The 21,863-nt window shown below is 37.3% G+C and overlaps 1 protein-coding gene across 1 annotated transcript; it reads right to left on the bottom strand.

Annotated features, from left to right (window-relative positions):
- Positions 1 to 5,352: 5,352 nt before the first annotated feature.
- Positions 5,353 to 10,674, bottom strand: LOC119770072. The gene has a single exon (XM_038264272.1). It carries the CDS (start codon positions 10,672 to 10,674, stop codon positions 5,353 to 5,355), a length of 5,322 nt encoding a protein of 1,773 aa, XP_038120200.1.
- Positions 10,675 to 21,863: the final 11,189 nt, after the last annotated feature.

Raw genomic sequence — 21,863 nt, 5'->3', positions numbered from 1 at the left:
AATTCTTAAATTCTTAAATTCTTAAATTCTTAAATTCTTAAATTCTTAAATTCTTAAATTCTTAAATTCTTAAATTCTTAAATTCTTAAATTTAAATTCTTAAATTCTTAAATTCTTAAATTTAAATTCTTAAATTCTTAAATTCTTAAATTCTTAAATTTTAAATTCTTAAATTCTTAAATTCTTAAATTCTTAAATTTAAATTCTTAAATTCTTAAATTTTAAATTCTTAAATTCTTAAATTCTTAAATTCTTAAATTTTAAATTCTTAAATTCTTAAATTCTTAAATTCTTAAATTCTTAAATTCTTAAATTCTTAAATTCTTAAATTCTTAAATTCTTAAATTTAAATTCTTAAATTCTTAAATTCTTAAATTCTTAAATTCTTAAATTTAAATTCTTAAATTCTTAAATTCTTAAATTCTTAAATTCTTAAATTCTTAAATTCTTAAATTCTTAAATTCTTAAATTCTTAAATTTAAATTCTTAAATTCTTAAATTCTTAAATTCTTAAATTTTAAATTCTTAAATTCTTAAATTTAAATTCTTAAATTCTTAAATTCTTAAATTCTTAAATTCTTAAATTTTAAATTCTTAAATTCTTAAATTCTTAAATTCTTAAATTCTTAAATTCTTAAATTCTTAAATTCTTAAATTCTTAAATTCTTAAATTCTTAAATTCTTAAATTTTAAATTCTTAAATTCTTAAATTCTTAAATTTTAAATTTAAATTCTTAAATTCTTAAATTTAAATTCTTAAATTCTTAAATTCTTAAATTTTAAATTCTTAAATTCTTAAATTCTTAAATTCTTAAATTTTAAATTCTTAAATTCTTAAATTCTTAAATTCTTAAATTCTTAAATTCTTAAATTCTTAAATTTTAAATTCTTAAATTTAAATTCTTAAATTCTTAAATTCTTAAATTCTTAAATTTTAAATTCTTAAATTCTAAATTTAAATTCTTAAATTCTTAAATTCTTAAATTCTTAAATTTAAATTCTTAAATTTAAATTCTTAAATTCTTAAATTTTAAATTTAAATTCTTAAATTCTAAATTCTTAAATTCTTAAATTCTAAATTCTTAAATTCTTAAATTCTTAAATTCTAAATTTTAAATTTTAAATTCTAAATTCTTAAATTTAAATTCTTAAATTCTTAAATTCTTAAATTTTAAATTTTAAATTCTTAAATTCTTAAATTTAAATTCTTAAATTCTTAAATTCTTAAATTCTTAAATTTAAATTTTAAATTCTTAAATTCTTAAATTCTTAAATTTTAAATTTAAATTCTTAAATTTTAAATTCTTAAATTCTTAAATTCTTAAATTTTAAATTCTTAAATTCTTAAATTCTTAAATTCTAAATTTAAATTTTAAATTCTTAAATTCTTAAATTCTAAATTTTAAATTCTTAAATTTAAATTTAAATTTTAAATTCTTAAATTCTTAAATTCTTAAATTTTAAATTCTTAAATTTAAATTTAAATTCTTAAATTTTAAATTCTTAAATTCTTAAATTTTAAATTCTTAAATTCTTAAATTCTTAAATTCTTAAATTTTAAATTCTTAAATTTAAATTCTTAAATTTAAATTCTTAAATTCTTAAATTCTTAAATTCTAAATTTTAAATTCTTAATTTTAAATTCTTAAATTTTAAATTCTTAAATTCTTAAATTTAAATTTAAATTCTTAAATTTTAAATTCTTAAATTCTTAAATTCTTAAATTCTTAAATTTAAATTCTAAATTCTTAAATTCTTAAATTTAAATTTAAATTTAAATTCTTAAATTCTTAAATTCTTAAATTCTTAAATTTTAAATTTAAATTCTTAAATTCTTAAATTCTTAAATTTTAAATTCTTAAATTCTTAAATTCTTAAATTTTAAATTCTTAAATTCTTAAATTCTTAAATTCTTAAATTCTTAAATTCTTAAATTTTAAATTCTTAAATTCTAAATTTTAAATTCTAAATTCTTAAATTCTTAAATTCTTAAATTTAAATTTTAAATTCTTAAATTTTAAATTCTTAAATTCTTAAATTCTTAAATTCTTAAATTCTTAAATTTAAATTCTTAAATTCTTAAATTTAAATTTTAAATTCTTAAATTCTTAAATTCTTAAATTTTAAATTTAAATTCTTAAATTTTAAATTCTAAATTCTTAAATTCTAAATTCTTAAATTCTTAAATTCTAAATTTTAAATTTAAATTCTTAAATTCTTAAATTTTAAATTCTTAAATTCTTAAATTTTAAATTTAAATTCTTAAATTTAAATTTAAATTCTTAAATTCTTAAATTCTTAAATTTTAAATTTTAAATTCTAAATTTAAATTCTTAAATTTAAATTCTTAAATTTTAAATTCTTAAATTCTAAATTCTTAAATTCTTAAATTCTTAAATTCTTAAATTCTTAAATTCTTAAATTCTTAAATTTTAAATTCTTAAATTTAAATTCTTAAATTCTTAAATTCTTAAATTCTTAAATTTAAATTCTTAAATTTAAATTTTAAATTCTTAAATTTTAAATTTAAATTTTAAATTCTAAATTTAAATTCTTAAATTTAAATTCTTAAATTTAAATTCTTAAATTTAAATTCTTAAATTTAAATTCTTAAATTCTTAAATTCTTAAATTCTTAAATTTTAAATTTTAAATTTTAATTTAAATTCTTAAATTCTTAAATTTTAAATTTTAAATTCTTAAATTTAAATTCTTAAATTTTTAAATTTTTAAATTCTTAAATTCTTAAATTTAAATTCTTAAATTTAAATTTAAATTCTTAAATTCTTAAATTTAAATTCTTAAATTCTTAAATTCTTAAATTCTAAATTCTTAAATTCTTAAATTTAAATTCTTAAATTTTAAATTTAAATTCTTAAATTTTAAATTCTTAAATTCTTAAATTCTTAAATTTAAATTTTAAATTCTTAAATTTAAATTTAAATTCTAAATTTAAATTTTTAAATTCTTAAATTTTAAATTTAAATTTAAATTCTTAAATTCTAAATTTAAATTTTAAATTTAAATTCTTAAATTTTAAATTCTTAAATTCTTAAATTCTTAAATTCTTAAATTCTTAAATTCTTAAATTCTTAAATTCTTAAATTCTTAAATTTTAAATTCTTAAATTCTTAAATTCTAAATTCTTAAATTCTTAAATTTAAATTCTTAAATTTTAAATTCTTAATTCTTAAATTTAAATTTTAAATTCTTAAATTTTAAATTTTAAATTTTAAATTTTAAATTCTTAAATTTTAAATTCTTAAATTCTTAAATTTTAAATTCTTAAATTTTAAATTTAAATTTTAAATTCTTAAATTCTTAAATTCTTAAATTTTAATTTTAAATTTTAAATTCTTAAATTCTTAAATTCTTAAATTCTTAAATTCTTAAATTCTTAAATTCTTAAATTCTTAAATTCTTAAATTCTTAAATTTAATTCTTAAATTCTTAAATTCTTAAATTCTTAAATTCTTAAATTCTTAAATTCTTAAATTCTTAAATTCTTAAATTCTTAAAATTACGTACGTTTAATTTATACGCCATCTTGAATCATAATAAACACACATTTTTTAAGGCATATTTTAGGTTAGAAATTCAAATTTAGAGGATTTAGAGTATGAAAATTTTGACTGTTCCTATTTTATTTATTTTTTAGCTTTAAAATTTTTGGTTTACAGATTTTTTTAATTTTACTTGTATTTGAAATTATAATTTCTTTAAGTTTTTTTTTATTTCTCAAATATCTGATTTAATGTTTTTTAAAGCTTTCTTATTTTTAAGTATGGATTTGTTAATTTCCAGATTGCTTAATCATTTTTTGAGTTTGTGATCATTTTTTTATTTGTCAATTTTACTTCGTCACCCTTGTTCTTTCATGTGACATCCAGTCATAATTTATTTATGTTATTCTGAATAATCTTTTAAACATTCTGCTATTAAACATGTATTTATGGTTCTATATACAACCTTTGTTTGTCTTTTTTATCATATTTATCAAACGTACCTGCCACTCCCATTTGTAAAATTGTTTACCTAATGTACAAAATTTGAGTTGTTTCTAATATTAATTTTTACCTAAGCATAATTAATTTCTAGTTATTTAATAAATAATACATCCTTGATTTTTTAAATAAAATGTTGTGCTGCATAAAACAATAATGTCCCAGTTCTAGAGGTAAACATCTTTCAATTACTTTTTTTGTCAATTTTTTTTTAATATTTTGAAAAAAAAAAAATACCCAATTTGAGTAAATTCACTCAACTGTGTACAATGTTGCAGAAATAGTACTGGAACGCGCACACCTGGAATCATCGGCAGTTATATGGGCTCCCTACCACCAGAATTGGATCGATCGTATCGAAAGGATCCAGAAAAGTTTGTCTGGTTTGCCTGTAGGAGAATGCCATGGACGGACCCAACTAGACTACCACGCTACGAGGCACGTTGTAACCTGATTGGACTCGAGACCCTGGAAAATCGTCGGACAATATCGAAATCTATCTTCGCTGCTAAAATACTGACAGCGCAAATCGACTCCCCAATCTGTTAAACTTACTTAATACCCAAATTTCTTCTAGGGACCTGCGAAATCGTCCAAACTTCCTCGCACGACCGCGTGTCAGGACCGAGTTCCACAACAACTCACCAGTTCGATCGATGTCGGCGGCGTTCAACGAAATGTACTTCCTGTTTGAATTTCACGAGCCCATTCCAAGATTTCGCGAAAAACTACGCATCGAGTTCCAGGAGCGTACAAGAACTTTGCTTGGTGCGCCTCGCCAGGATCCCGTCGTTGGCCGGTTACGCATAGGACGACAATGACTTGACTAATTTTTAAAATGTATTGTAATTTACCACGTATGTTGTCATGTTATCAATCTCGATGTAATTTATTTTAAAAGAAGTGAGGTTTTGTGTCTTTGTGAGAATGATTCTAATGTTTCAACTCACATCGGCTTTTGCCCTCGCCAACCAAAACATCCATGTAGACCCTTGGTTCGATGGATTAATAAATAAGTATTTGTTCACCTTCGATGCTCGTTCGAGAGCGGACAGGAACCGGCCACGGAAAACGGGGACCGGCAAGAACAGATCGCAACGGATCGAAATAAAAAAGAACGCGCGGACTAGAAGTCAGGACACATGACCGAGTCGTCGGGTGGTCAGAGCCGAAAGAGGCAGATTTATTAGTCCAAATTTAATAGCTAGCCTAGAGATGAGATTAAGATCTCGCTCTCTTATCAATTCTCTCGCTGATAAAGTCACACAAATATTGTTACACTACACAGATCGATCAAGAGAGAAAGTACATAGAACACTGAACACAAATTTATCTAGACTACATTTACTTTAGGTTGTTCCACAATAAACATGCTCCCCCCATTGAAATCCACGAATTTCAATCTTCTTGTTCTTCCTGATCGTTGCTGCCGTCGTCTGCAGCCTCAGCTTCGGTTGTTCAGCGTTGTTGTCCTCGATCGGCAACAGGCACAGCTTCGCGATCGCCCGTCGAATCACCTTCTTGCCAGCTCGTACGTCAGCCACCCGCACTAGGCCGTCAGGGCCCGGGATGACGTTCTCGATTCGCCCTAGCTTCCACTGCATCGTCGGCACGTTGTCCTCTCGGATGATCACTAGCTGCCCAGGCTTGATCTCGTACCGCTTGTGCCACTTGTTTCGGTTCTGCAAGGTTGTGAGGTAGTCCTGGTGCCAGCGAGCCCAAAAGTGCTGCACCATGTGCGTCTGCCGCTGCCAACGCGACAGGGTCGTCTCTTTGCGGTCCGACAGGTCTGGTTCGGCGATGTCGGTCAACGGTCGTCCCACCAGGAAGTGACCAGGCGTGAGAGGTGTGGCGTCGGTTGGATCCTCAGACATCGGGCTGATCGGTCTCGAGTTCAGCACAGCCTCGATGCGAGCGAGAACGGTCGTGAACTCCTCGAAGTTCATGTTGGCTGTCCCGGTGATCCGCTTGAGGTGGTACTTGGCAGAGCGCACGCCGGCCTCCCAGAGTCCTCCGAAGTGCGGAGCATTGGGAGGGATCATGCGCCAGTCGATCGAAGTCTTGGTGCAGAAGTCGTCCAGCTTGCCCTTGAGTTGCTGGGACCGAAACAGCTCGTACAGATCCCTCAACTTGTTCTTGCTGCCGACGAAATTAAGACCGTTATCGGAAAAAAGCTTGACCGGTTTACCTCTCCTCGAGACGAAACGTTGCAGGGCGGCGATGAACGCATCGGCCGTCAGGTCTCCCACAAGCTCCAGATGTATGGCACGTGTAGCGAAGCAGAGGAAGACCGCCACGTACGCCTTGTAGGTGACCGTCGAACGCTTGTTGTGCTGGCGGATGTACATCGGGCCAGCGAAGTCCACACCAGCGTTGAGGAACGGGCACACACCTTCGAGACGGGACTTCGGCAGGTCGCCCATCATCTGCTGCATAGCCACCGGCTTCGCCTTGAAGCAAGTGACGCACCGTCGAATGATCTTACGCACCGTACTGCGCCCGTGCTGCACCCAGAATCGTCGCCGTAACGCGCTCAGCAGCAGTTGCTGCGGGGCGTGCAGAAATTCCTCGTGGTAGGACCGTACCACGGCGTCGGTGAACGGGTGCTTCGACGGCAAGACCATGGGGTGTTTCTGACCCACGGTGAGGTTGGAGTGACGGAGCCGTCCACCTACTCGCAGCACGTTGAACTTAGAACGGTCTGGGAACACACAGAGGGTTAGTTTACTTCTACTGTGAATTACCTTTCCGGACTCCAGCTGTTGAAAGTCGTCGGGGAACGCCTCTCGTTGAGCAATGCTCGTCAGCGCCGCCGTCGCTCGGTTGAGTTCGGCGATGGTCAGATGTCCGCTCCGACGCTCTCGTTGATCGTCCTTCCGGATGCAGTCGATGAACCGCAGCATCGTCGCCATCGTTCGCTGCATTCTCCGGAAGCTGCTCTCGATCTCGAACAGGTTGAACATAGCAGGAGGATCAGTGACTGGGAGGCTTACTGTTGGGTTTCGCGTTTCCGGGAGTTGCTCTACAGGTATGGTGGGTGGTTGGGATGGCCAGAGGGGCTCGTTCTGGTCCAAATACGTCTCGTTCTGCCACCAGATCGGACACTCTCGGATTTCGGTCGGCAGTAAGCCGCGAGAGAGTACATCAGCGGGGTTCTCGTGCGAGCTGACGTACTTCCATTCAAAGTTCTTGGTCAGTTCTTGGATCTGAATGACTCGGTTGCTGACGTAGGTGTCGAGTCTGCCTGGGTCGGTCCGGATCCAGGAAAGCGCCACGGTGGAATCCATCCAACAAACTATTCTAGTAAAGGGAATGCTCAATATGTGCGTTAGGTTAGAGATTAGTCGTGCAAGTACAAGCCCGCCATCAAGTTCTAGGCGCGGAATGGTCTGTTTTGCGTTTTTGCTGGGTGCGATTCGAGACTTTGAGGTGAGCAATCTGACTGTGCTGTACTCCCTGCTGTACACGCACCGAGCGTAGACAGATGCTCCGTATCCCAACATCGATGCATCGCTGAAGCCATGCAGTTCTATCTGGAGCGGATTTGGGTGTGGGATTACATTTCTAGGAATTTCAATTTCACCCATCTCGGCGATCTGGTTGCGGAAGATATCCCACTCCTCGGTGTCTGGTAAGACATCGCCCCACTCGACCTCAACTTCCCACAGCTTCTGCATCATCACCTTCGCCTTGAAGATGACAGGACCCAGCAGCCCGATCGGGTCGTACAGTTTCGCGATGTCAGAGTACTGGGATCGCTTCGTCGTTGGCCCAGTGTTGAAGCGAATCTCGTACAGCTTGGTGAGGAACTTGTCGCTGCTGGGTTGCCAAGTTAACCCCAACGTTCGCGTGGTCTTCTGGTCCTTGAAGAACGCGTCCTGCTCGTTGTCGGCGTTCGGAACCGACTTCAGCAAGTCCGGGTGGTTGGATGCCCACTTGTGCAGGTCAAATCCAGCCGACTTCATCATCGCGACAAACTCCTTCTGCAGCGCCAACGCTTCTTCCAGCGTGTCAGCACCACTCAACAAGTCGTCCATGTACACGTCGTCAGTTCCTGCCTTCGCCGCCAGGGGAAAGCGCTCGATCTCGTCTTTGCATACTTGCGCCAAAGTTCTGGTTGCCAAGAATGGTGCACAGGCTGTCCCGTACGTCACCGTAGCTAGCTGGTACACCTTCACGAGCTCATCTGGATGCCTCCGCCAGAAAATTTGTTGGTACTTCCGGTCTTCTGATCGAATCCGAATCTGTCGGAACATCTGGGTCATGTCGGCCGTAAACACGAACTGGGGAAAACGGAAGCGGATCACGATGTCGTAGAGCTTCCGCTGCAGGGCTGGACCGACGTACAGGTGATCGTTCAGGGAGCTCCCAGATGTTGTACCGGCTGAGGCGTCGAACACGACACGCGTCTTTGTAGTGGTGCTCGCCGGGTTGAACACCGCGTGGTGGGGCATGAAGTATCCACCCGGGACCTCGTCCGCCTCGATCATGTGCCCTTGGTCTTCGTAGTCCTTCATGAACGCCACGTACTGCTCACGAAGGTTCTCGTCGCGGTGCATCCTTCGCTCCATCTGCACAAATCTGCTCAGCGCCATCGCACGACTATCGCCAAGTTCTCGGATGCTCTCCTTCACCGGAAGTCCAACTTCGTATCGACCGTCTCGAAGTCTCCGGCAAGTGTCCGAGTAGCTCTGCTCGGCTGCCCGCTCGTCCGCGGTCAGCGCACGGGTTTCTGGAACGGCTTCGGAGTCCCAGAACTGCTTGATCTGCTCGCTCAGCATCTCGTTGGTCACGACTCCGCACGTGCTCGTGGAAGTCTCATCTGCTCGACGCTCGGTCACGGCTCCGCCCACGACCCAGCCAAAGGTCGTTTCCTTGCACCAAAGTGTACGATCATCTGCCAGAGGAAACGACGCGCCCGTAAAAAGATCATTGAACGTTTGGATGCCCAACAGAATATCGATTCGTCGTGATCGATTGAACAAAGGGTCTGCCAGGTGCACACCTGCTGGGAACCGCTCGGGGTCGACATCAAAGGTTTCGATCGGGATGTCTGTTGTGATCTTCTTCATCATGAGAAACTCCAGCTCGTACAAACAATCGGGGTTCGTGGTAGAGCGAATCCTTGCTGCTACCTTGCTCTTGATCAATTGTGGTGCTCCAGTCACACCAGCTACACAAACGTTGGCCTTGACCTTGGGGAGTTTCAGCATGTTGACGATTCGGGACGAGATGATATTGTGCATCGAGCCACAATCGAGCAGAATACGGCACTTGATCGAATTTCCATAGGCGTCCTCAACAACCCCCACCGCAGTGTACAGCACAAATTGCTTCGCTGAAGGGATCGACGACGTGTCACACCCAACGACAGAGTTCGATGACGACATGCTCTGTGATGGTGTTGGTGCTTGCTCTTGGTTAGGGACGTTGGAGGTTGGGGCAGTGTGAGGCAGATGCAACAGAGTATGGTGGCGACCACCACACGTACGACACGAGCTGCTTCGGCACTCTCTCAGGTAGTGCTTGTTGCTGAAGCAGTTTAGACAAAGGCCCAACTCCTTAATCTTGGCAGAACGATCCGACGCAGACAGGGCTAAGAACTGACCACATTTGTTCAAATAGTGCGCACCCTTGCACACGAAGCACTTCACGTTGCTGTTGCTGGACCTCGACCTTGAAGGAGCTGTTTGCACCGGAAAGGCCTTGGACTGGCGAGGGGCAGATCTTTCTTGGGGGGTGGTCTTACCACGTGGTGCAGAATTGTCCTTAGTCTCGTTCTCTATGCTCTCAAGACACCTGCACCGGGATTGGAGATATTCGAACAGCTTTTCCCAGGACGGCAACGCGTTGTTGGTCAGCTGTAGTTCGAAATCCTTGCGTGTACCTGGATCGAGACGCGAACACACCAGGTGGATCATGAACTGCTCGGACAACGACTCGACTTTGAGGTTCATGTTTGCAAGGGCTCTTAGAGATTGGCTAACTTCATTGATCAGGGTCCGCAGATCTGATCCAGATTCGCTAGCAATGGGCTCCAGGTGGAACAATTGGGCAATGTGCTTTTCTACCAGGACTCGTTTGTTCTCGTACTCTTGGCGAAGAGCTTTCCACAGAGAGACAAAAGTGTCTTCCGCAGACTGGATGAAGCGAGCTTTGCCATCTTGAATGGCCGCCCTCAGGTAGAATAGCTTCTCGCTGTCGGCGAGACCTTCGCGACGCTTGATTAGCGCAGTAAACGTGTCCTTGAACAGGTGCCAATCTTCCGGATTTCCGCTGAAGTGAGGGAGGGGAATGTCGGGCAACTTGGGATGGGCTTGATGAGAGGAAGATACCTTGACCTGCTCACTCACCGGCTTGGGAGGATCGATTTCTCGCAGTCTTTGTCGAACAAGATGGCGGATCTCGTCGAGCAAGTCCTCCACTTCCTCGTTGGTTTGTTGGAATGCCGAAACCTCATCCTCTTTAATGACACCGTACAATTTAACCTCGGTCTCGTGGAACAAAGAACGCATTTCTTCGACCGATTCCTGCTTGTCTTCGAGAAGTGAGCGATCAAGCTTCTCGGAATCAAAATCACGCACAAAGATCAACAGTTTTTTACCCCGCTCCTTAATGGAGTCAATCATACGGGTGTATGACGTCACCGCGATTTTCTTCTCGGCCGCCATTTTGAGCGATTCCCAAAAATTCTCCCGGAAACAACGCACCCACTTGCACGACCTACCTGACCTCTAACCTGGATTCCACCTAGACCGACCTGAAAGGCATGAAGAGCATACATACAGCGATCACGTGGGTGATCCAGCTGGCATCGAGCAGTGCGCACCGCACCGCGGCTCAATGACCCCCACAGTCACGATCAACTCAACTGCACGTGTTCTTTTTGCCCGAAGGCCACTGTTTCAGCCCTCGGCTGAGAATTGTTGACTCTTTTTTGGCTCGCAGTTTTGTGGCACACAGTTCTTTTCGTGTTCAAATAGCACAAATTGTCCGTGCACTTCAATCGTCCAATTTCTCGCACCAATTGTTCTTCGTTGCTTCGATCGTGAATCACATGGACCGATCGTCCATTTTGTTCGCACAAACAATGTCCAACGCGGAACGCCCAGGAACAATTGTTCCCCCACACGCGTCCGTGTCCACCGTTTTTCGTGGTCACTTCACTGTCACTGGTCACCGTCCTTCACGTCCTTCGGACCCGGTCTTCGAATCCGGTTCGAAGGACCACTTTTATGTTCACCTTCGATGCTCGTTCGAGAGCGGACAGGAACCGGCCACGGAAAACGGGGACCGGCAAGAACAGATCGCAACGGATCGAAATAAAAAAGAACGCGCGGACTAGAAGTCAGGACACATGACCGAGTCGTCGGGTGGTCAGAGCCGAAAGAGGCAGATTTATTAGTCCAAATTTAATAGCTAGCCTAGAGATGAGATTAAGATCTCGCTCTCTTATCAATTCTCTCGCTGATAAAGTCACACAAATATTGTTACACTACACAGATCGATCAAGAGAGAAAGTACATAGAACACTGAACACAAATTTATCTAGACTACATTTACTTTAGGTTGTTCCACAATAAACAGTATTATTATTACCCAGGCAAAATTTTTGCCGCTTCTCTCCTTGCAGAACTTCTGCAAAAGAGAGAGATGAAGAGAGCAAGCTGAAAAGTACGGGAACGTACTGCAAAAAAGTGACTTATGCTGGCTGCAGAATTCTGCAGAAGCTGCAGAAATTTTGCAATTCTGCAAGTACGGGAATAGACCTATTATTACTTTCAGGTGGCTAAGCTCTCTGTGCGCAGCGGAAACCATCCCGAAGAAGCCATTTCTGCCAATGTACATCAAAAGGAATACAAGCGATGCCGTTTCGGGGAACGATTTCATCCGGACAGACGACGACCGGTCGAGATTCGCAAAATGGGCAGCTAGGCACCGCGTTCGGTGCACCGCGGTGGTTCTGTCGTTCCTTCCGGCAAAATGCAAACTGAACAGTGATTAGAAATGACAAAGGTACAAGGGCATCATCAAGCTAACCAACTCGTCGAGCCGGAAGAAATGCCTGAGTGGATGATCCTGCAAGGGACTGTTGCTGAATCTGATGCTGATGCCATCAGGACACACCCTAATTTAGAACCTGGAGAACATGTTGATGCTGAACGGGACCCAGAACCGGCAGGGACTGTCGCTGAATTTGATGCTGGCACCAATCTGGCACACTACGACCTGGAACCTGATGGCGAACATGCTGCCGAGCTGGCCGAGAGTGGAATCGCGCGCTACGACGCGCTCCAGACCGGATCGAAGGATAATCATGGACATTCTTGGCAATTCAAACGAATAGGTGAACCAATAAAACCAGAGAAAGTGCAACATTTTGTGTATTTTGTGAAATGTAGTGTGTGATGTTAATTCAGTATAAAAATAGAGAAATTAAAATATTCTACTAGATACTTGAAATTTTAATGGATTGGATTTTAATCTGGTGAAAATATTGTTGCTTTTGATACTTACCTCCAGCTCGACATTCAATTCGCATCGATTCAATATAAACTGACGTTTTAAAAACCAAAACAAAAAACCACGCACGCACACAAGCATAAAACTGAGAGCAAAACTGGACCGTTCGTTTGAACCAAAACTGGCACTCGACGAGTGCGACACTCAGTGCCGCACCGGCTCTTCAAACGAACGTACCAAAAGTTTTGAGTTGTTTCAATTGGTTTTCAGGGTTACTTTAACAAAAAATCGTCAAATTGAAACAACAAAATATTTTTTGATTCAAATAGGCTTGATTTTACGGGATCCATATCACGATTGGTAGATTTTTTTTTGATTTTTTGGACTTAGCAAAATTTTAGCTTTCGGCTAGTAAAATATTTTCAACACTTAGAAATTTTTCGAGATGAGGAAACCGAAAAAAAATTGTGACTTAAATTTTTTTTGGGAATTTGGAAACATGATAAAATATGTTGATGTTTATTTTTGCTTTGAACCAAAATTTCGGAAAATTCGTCGAAATTACAGGAAATTTTCGTCCGATTTTTGCAAAAACATCAGTTTGTTCCTAAAATAATGTCCCTAACAAAACGTCTTCATTGAAATTTTGAAATTCGAAAGTAGGTTTTTAATAATTATTGATATACCCCCTACAAAAATCGTTCCGGCACTTAGAAAATTTACGGGATCCGTATCACGACAAGATTTTTGGTAGAATTTATTAGATTTTCAGGACTTTGCGAAATTTTTGCTCTCAGCCAATTGAAAATTTTTCAACATTTTGAAAAATTATTTTGATAAGAAACATTACCAGGCTTTTTGAAATTTTACTGTGGATTTTTGGACTTATGCAATTTTGAGAATATTTTTATGAACTTTTATTTTTAATTTTAAAAAATGGAATATAGAGACTTTGGATTTTTCGTGATTTGGAAAATTATTGTGACATTTTGGCAATTCAACGCTTTCTCCACAATTTTTTAATGAGTTTTTAAAGTAAAATTATTTTTCAACATTGTAAAATCTTGTTTTGATGTGAGTGCATATATTCCTGCAATATTACTCATATTTGTGAAGAGGAAGAAGGGGGGGGGGTCTGAATTGTGGCGGGGTGCATTAAAAACCAATAAAATTATTTTTGGGATCAAAATCTACTTTAAAACTTGATATGATTTTTGGAAGATTTCAGTTGTTTGCTACTATAAACTCAACTTGATGTGGCATTGTTGGTCAAATAAACTCAACAAGATTTTTCGCAGATACGCCTCGAACAATTTATGTTCGTAGCCATGTTCGGTTATCTCTTAACCATACCCTGGGGTGAACTTGACTTGTTCGTGTTTTTTCGAACATGGGTAGATTTTTCCAAGATACAACTTTCTGCCCCCCGGCCCGGCCCGGGCAGAAAGTCGCATCATGGGACGAACAAAAAAATAACTTGAGTTTTTTTTTTTTTTTTAATTTATATTTATTCAAATTTCTTTTCCATGTACATTCATTCAGTTAAAATATTATTGAGTGTCCAATCACAAACGATGACTTTTCACCTCAATTTTAAATACTAGCAACTTTCATTTATTCATGAAATATTGTAGCTTTCGCTATTCAGTGATTTCAAATGTAGGAGGTCCTACATGTACAAAAGGGAAAAGGGATACCTTAAAACTAACTTATAAACTATATAAAGAGCGGATCAATGCAGCTGAAGACTGCAATGATTTTTGTCGAAATGCATCAATTATCTTATTGGACATAACATCCAAAGTGTCAACTTCGGCTAATTGATGAAGTTCACTGGTGCTGAACCAGGGAGGAAGTTTCAGAATCATTTTCAGAATTTTGTTCTGAATCCTCTGAAGTTTTTTCTTCCTGGTTAAGCAACAGCTTGTCCAGATCGGCACAGCATAAAGCATGGCAGGTCTGAAAATTTGTTTATAAATTAACAGTTTATTCTTGAGACAAAGTCTAGAATTCCTGTTTATAAGTGGATACAAACATTTAATATATTTGTTACATTTAACCTGGATACTTTCAATGTGATCCTTGTAAGTAAGGTTTTTGTCAAAACCAAGTCCAAGATATTTCACTTGATCCTCCCACTTTAAATTTACCTCATTCATCTTTATAATGTGATGACTTTTGGTTTAAGAAAATCAGCCCTTGGTTTGTGAGGGAAAATAATAAGTTGAGTTTTTGCAGCATTTGGAGTAATTTTCCATTCTTTCAAATAAGAATTGAAAATATCCAAGCTTTTTTGTAATCTTCTTGTGATGACACGAAGGCTTCTGCCTTTGGCGGAGATGCTTGTGTCATCAGCAAAAAGTGATTTCTGACATCCTGGGGGCAAATCAGGCAAGTCAGAAGTAAAAATATTGTATAAAATTGGACCCAAAATGCTTCCTTGAGGGACGCCAGCACGTACAGGTAGTTGATCAGATTTGCTATTCTGATAACATACCTGCAGAGTACGATCCGTCAAATAATTTTGAATAATTTTCACGATATAAATCGGAAAATTAAACCTTTTCAATTTCGCAATCAAACCTTTATGCCAAACACTGTCAAATGCTTTTTCTATGTCTAGAAGAGCAGCGCCAGTAGAATAGCCCTCAGATTTGTTGCTTCGAATTAAATTTGAAACTCTCAACAACTGATGAGTAGTTGAATGCCCAAGGCGAAATCCAAACTGCTCATCAGCGAAAATTGAATTTTCATTAATGTGCGTCATCATTCTATTAAGAATTATTCTTTCGAATAATTTACTAATAGATGAAAGCAAACTAATGGGCCGATAGCTTGAGGCTTCAGCAGGATTTTTATCCGGTTTCAAAATCGGAATTACTTTGGCATTTTTCCAACTACTGGGAAAATATGCCAAATCAAAACATTTGTTGAAAATTTTGACCAAGCAACTTAAAGTTGCTTCTGGTAATTTTTAATTAAAATGTAAAAATGCCATCCTCACCAGGGGCTTTCATATTTTTAAATTTTTGATAATAGATTTTATTTCATTCAGATCCGTATTAAAAACTTCATCTGATGAAAATTCTTGTTCAACAATATTCTGAAATTCTATTGAAATTTGATTTTCAATAGGACTCAAAACATTCAAGTTGAAATTATGAGCACTCTCAAACTGCTGAGCAAGTTTTTGAGCTTTTTCCCCATTAGTTAATAGAATATTATCACCATCTTTTAAAGAAGGGATGGGTTTTGAGGTTTCTTAAGAACCTTTGAAAGTTTCCAAAAGGTTTGGAATAAGGTTTAATTTGTTCGACATCTCTTGCGAACTTTTCATTTCGCAGGAGAGTGAATCTGTGGTCAATAACCTTTTGCAAATCTTTTGAATTCGCTTCAGTGCAGGATCACGAGAACGTTGATACTGTCTTCGGCGAACATTTTTCAGACGAATCAGAAGCTGAAGATCGTCATCAATAATGGGAGAATCAAATTTGACTTGGACTTTAGGAATAGCAATATTCCTAGCATCCAAAATTGCATTAGTTAAAGATTCCAAGGCTGAATCAATATCAGCTTTGGTTTCTAAAACAAAATCATGATTTAAATTATTCTCAATATGATGCTGATACCTGTCCCAATTAGCTTTGTGGTAATTAAACACAGAACTATTGGGTCTGGTAACTGCTTCATGAGAAAGTGAAAAAGTTACTGGAAGGTGATCAGAATCAAAATCAGCATGAGTCACTAAAGGACCACAATACTGACTTTGATTTGTCAAAACCAAATCAATTGTTGATGGATTTCTAACAGAAGAAAAGCAAGTTGGCCCATTCGGGTATAAAACCGAATAAAGACCAGAAGTGCAATCTCTGAATTTTACCATTGGATTTTACTTTTGAATTATTCCAAGATTGGTGTTTGGCATTAAAATCACCGATGATCAAAAATCGAGATCTATGCCGAGTAAGTTTATTCAAATCCCCTTTGAAATAATTTTTATTTTCCCCAGTGCATTGGAATGGCAAATATGCAGCTGCAATCATAATTTTCCCAAAAGAAGTTTCAAGTTCAATGCCCAAACTTTCAATAACTTTTAACTTAAAGTCACGTAACGTGCTATAAGTCATACTACGGTGGATAACTATTGCAACTCCACCGCCATTTCGATTCATTCGGTTATTAGTTATAACTTTATAATCTGGATCACTTTTCAAATAAGTGCCAGTTTTTAAAAATGTTTCGGTTATAACAGCAACATGCACGTTATGAACTCGTAAAAGTTGAAAAATTCATTTTCTTTCGCTTTTAAAGAGCGAGCATTAAAATTCATAATATTGATGGAATTACTTAGATCCATGATTAAACTTCAGGGTAAGAACAACATCATTCGCAAATTTTAATCCAATCTGGATTGCTTCCATCATGGATGTAGCATTACTCATTGTTTGAATCAAACCAAACAGTGAGTTTTGCAAAAAGTCATTTTTCAAACGTAACATCGCCGAGATCAGAAGATCCCAAAGCGTTGCCAGCAGAAAAATTTTCAAATGAGATTTGAGGTACCTGCCCAATTTCAGAAAGATTGGTAGAGGATTTAAAATTCGTGGATGAACCCGAAACGACGTTAGCATAAGAAATGCCATTGTTGTTACCTAACTTTTCCACGGTAGGGGTATTTCTAGAATTGTTCGAGTGAGACAGCACGAACGTTTGATTTAAAGATGCAGGTACAACCTGACTTTGAGAAAATTTCGGTTTGGATTTCGGCTGATGCTTAGCACGAGAATCCAAAACCTTTTTCTGATGGGGCAATCCCAGAAATTTGATTTGTGATTTCCACCACAATTTGCACATTTAAATTGGGTGACTTCTTTCACGGGACAATTGTCCTTGTCGTGAGAAGAATCCCCGCAAACCATGCATTTTGGAACCATGGCGCAATGATCAGTACCGTGACCGAATGCCTGGCAACGCCGGCACTGGGTCAGATTCTGGCCATTACCGCCATGTTTCTTAAAATGCTCCCACTTTACCCGTACATGGAACAAAAACTGAACTTTGTCCAAAAGTTTCAAATTGTTGATTTCATTTCTGTTGAAATGAATCAGATAAAATTGTGAAGTCAAACCAAAGCGAGAAATATTCCCGTTTGATTTTTTCTTCATTGGTATTACTTGGGATGGGGCAAAGCCAAGCAACACCTTAAGTTCGTTTTTGATCTCATCCACCGACAAGTCGTTGGAGAGACCTTTCAGGACCGCCTTGAATGGACGAGCATTCTTGGTCTCATACGTGTAGAAATTGTGTTTGTGGTTTTTCAAATAACCAACAAAAGTTTGGTGATCTTGTAAAGATTCCGTCAACAAGCGACATTCTCCTCTTCGACCAAGCTGGAACGAAACCTTCAAATTGCAAGTTTCCTTGCAATTCTTCAGTTGCGTTCGAAAGCTGGCCAAATCGGAGACGGAAGTCACAACAATTGGCGGAGCCTTTACTCGTTTCTCGACGGCAGAAGGCTCAGTACGAGGAGAAGGTTCCTTGTCATCAGTTTCGGATAAAACACCGAAACTGTTTGTCAATGGAATTGGAGGATTGACCTCACATTCAGAATCAGAATCAGACCTCAGAAGAGGCTGTTTTCTTTTTCTGTTTCCGTTAGCCGGTTTAGCGTTCAAACGCTTCACCGACGTAACGACCAAATCTTCAGAAGATTTGCGTTTACCTTTGTTTTGACGCATTTTGCAAGCAAAGTTCTCTTAAAAGATGGCTTCGTTTGTAAAATACAACAAAATTTCAGGCGGGGTTAGTCTTGAAAAGACTGTTTAGAATTTTGGAAAATAACTCAGGTAGTCTTTAAAAAGACTGTGAATTTTGTTTTGAAATAACTCTGAGCTTAGGTAGTAAAAAATACCGCAGCTCTAGTGTCCGTTCACCACGAAGGTTCGCAAGACACTAACTGGAATAACTTGAGTTGTTTTTGATATCATGGCATGCTTGATATTTGTTCCAAAAACTCTTAAAATGCGCGCCGAAATCTATGTTCCTTTCTATGTTTGTAGACCTTTTATCATCAGTTGTTAAATTTTCATTTTCTCATGATATTACCGGACTTAGAAAAAAATCGAAAACCGAATTATTTTGGGACTTAGAAAAAAAATTGACCTCTTTATCATGAGATGATGTTATTTTGTTTTATCATGCTTTCACTGGACTTAGCAAAATTTCGAAAGCCAAATTATTTTGGGACTTAGAAAAAATTTCGAAATCTTTATCATGAGATGATATTATTTTGTTTTATCTTGTTTTTGCTGGACTTAGCAGAATTTCGAAAGCCAATTTATTTTGGGACTTAGAAAAAATTTCGACCTCTTCATCATGAGATGATATTTTCTAGTTTTATCTTGTTTTTGTTGGACTTAGTAAAATTTTCACTCCTTGACAAAATTTCACTTTTCCTACACTTAGAATATTTTTTAAAACCCTGGATTATGAGATGATTTATAAAGTTAATTTTTTCAAGCGGGACTTAGCTAAAATGACAGTTTTGTTAGTGGATATTTTTATTGATTTTTTTTTTCACTTTAATTTACTTTAAATGCACTAGTTAAACTAGTCACATTAAAAAGTATTTTACCGCATATAAATTTGAATTGAATATACTTTATTGAATCTTTCTTATAATAATTACATTTGGTTTACATAATAAGTGGTCAGCTGTGGCTCTTCAGCTTTAGTTTGCTTTTCGTGATTTAAACACTGTTCATTTTTATAACTTTAAAAGTATATGATTTATCATTTTTGTAACACTAGGTACAATGAGGAAAAAAAAAATGTTAAGAAAACATAACCTAACCTAAAACTAACTTAATCTTACCATAAACTAAACCAATCCTTGAATCAAGGGGTATTCAGATATAGCACATTTTTCCCTGAATTTCAAACATTTTTCTTGAATCTTCTGATCCAACATTTTAACTTCTGCTAATTCATGAACCTCACTTGATCTTGTCCAGCCAGGAACATTCAAAACCATTTTGAGTACCTTGTTTTGGACACGCTGGAGCTTCAATTTATGAGTTCTAGCGCAACACTCCCAAACAGGTACTGCATACTCAATAACGGGGTAAATTATTTGTTTGTAAACTGCTAACTTATTTTTCAAAGATAGCTTTGATTTTCTGTTAATTAAAGGATACAAACACCTGATGAGAATGCTGCACTTGTTCAATATTTTATCTACATGCTGCCGAAACAATAGTTTCGAGTCAAGTATGAGACCTAAATAGACAACTTCCTTTGACCAGGGTATCGAAACATCATTCATTTTAATCAAAACATCATCCTTTGGGACAAATCTGGCCGATTTGGAAAGTGGAAAAATGATGGTTTGAGTTTTGGCTGCATTTATGCGAATTTTCCAGTCGCCAAAGTATTCGGAAAGAACGTCAAGACCCTTCTGAAGACGGCCAACTAAATATCTGGTTATTTTACCCTTATAAATAACGGCAGTGTCATCAGCAAAAGTGACAACACACCATTACCAGGAAGAGTAGGCAAATCAGATGTAAAAATATTGTACAGAAGTGGGCCAAGAATACTTCCTTGGGAACCCCAGCATCAATGTTGAATAATCCAGAAGCAATCCCATTCAGAAAAACCTTGAACGATCTCTCCGAAAGATAGTGCTGGATAATTTTGATAAGATACATTGGAAAACCGTATAAATACAGTTTATGTATCAAACCATCATGCCAAACATTGTCAAAAGCCTTCTCAACATCCAACAAAGCCATAGCAGTTGATTTAGACTCAAGCTTGTTCTGCTTGATGATTTTAGTTACTCTCGTAAGCTGATGAGCAGTATTATGTCCCTTTCGGAAGCCAAACTGCTCATTCAAAATTATATTATTATCGTTGGTAAAATCCAAAAGCCTTGAATAGATGACCTTCTCAAAGAGTTTGGACAGACTACTCAAAAGACTAATGGGACGATAACTTGTTGGCGATGTTGGATCTTTTGAGGCTTCAAAATTGGTATGACTTTGCCCAGCTTCCAATTGGTGGGGAAGTAACCAAGTTGCAAACATTTATTGAAAATATTGGCTAGATGTTGAAAGAACTGATCACTCTGTTTTTTCAACACTAGATTAAAATGTTATCAAAGCCTGGAGCTTTCATATTTTTCATTTGTTTAACTGCAACTTTGACTTCCTCACCAGAAACATGGGAATCTGCAGGAAATTCAAAGGTAGAGTCATTGATTGTTGAAATACTATTGGCAACTGATGTTTCTTTACGGCTGGTCATGGAAGCGCCAAGATTATGTGAACTAACAAAATGAAGCCCAAGTGCATTTGCCTTTTCCTCGGATGTAATCAAAGGAGAATCCTCAACAATAAGAGGAGGAATAGGCTTTGGTTTGTTTTTAAGAACTTTTGAAAGTTTCCAAAATGGTTTTGAATAATTCCCAAGCTGGCTTACATGTTTTGAAAATTCTTGATTTCTGATATTGTCAAGTCGGTCTTGTATGATTTTGTTCAAATTGTTCACTGAAATCTTTTGTCATAGTCCCCAGTCCGTTGATATTGTCTCCTATAAACATTCCTAAGTCTAATCAAGTGTTTAGTATCTACGTCAATATCAGTTACCTTAAAATTAACAGGAACCTCCCGAACGTTGGCAGCCTCTGCTTGGTTGATAGCCTGCTGGATCACCTCCAGCGAACGATCAATATCGGCAGAAGTTTCCGGGTGTTGATCATAGTCGATGTTGCTGTCGACCACTTGCTGAAACTGCTGCCAGTCAACGTTGTGGTAATCTTTCCGGGTTGGTTGCCGCTGCGGAGTAACGGAAGCTCCAACCTCCACAACCACCGGATAGTGATCAGAACTCAACTCTTCAAACACCTCAGGATGAGCCACGTTCTCAGCCATATTGGTAATGAAGAAGTCGATGATTGAGTGATTCCCAGACCGAGCCACCCTCGTTGGACGATCCGGACTCACAACGTTGTAGTATCCGTTTTGCAGATCGTTGTGCAGAATCACTCCGTTCCGATTCCTCCTGCTGTTGCCCCAAACTTCATGCTTCGCGTTGAGGTCACCAGCGATGATGTACTTTGCGCTCCGCCGTGTCAGCTTCTGGATATCGCTCTTCAGTTTTGCTGCTGAACCATCTCTGGAATTCACCTGACGTGGGCAGTATGCAGCAATGAAGAGTACTGGGCCAACAGAAGTGGGAATTTCCACCCCAACGGCCTCGATGATGTCCAGCTTGAAGTGTGGCAGCCGGCGTGGCTTGAGATCACGATGAACAGCGACAAGCACACCTCCTCCTCCAGAGGTGGTCCTATCGAGCTGCGTCGCGATCTTGTAGTTTTGCAGATAAACTTTTTCAC

Source organism: Culex quinquefasciatus, chromosome 1 (assembly GCF_015732765.1).
Source record: "Culex quinquefasciatus strain JHB chromosome 1, VPISU_Cqui_1.0_pri_paternal, whole genome shotgun sequence".
Classification (NCBI taxonomy): domain Eukaryota; kingdom Metazoa; phylum Arthropoda; class Insecta; order Diptera; family Culicidae; genus Culex; species Culex quinquefasciatus.
This window is presented reverse-complemented; position numbering and strand designations above follow the sequence as displayed.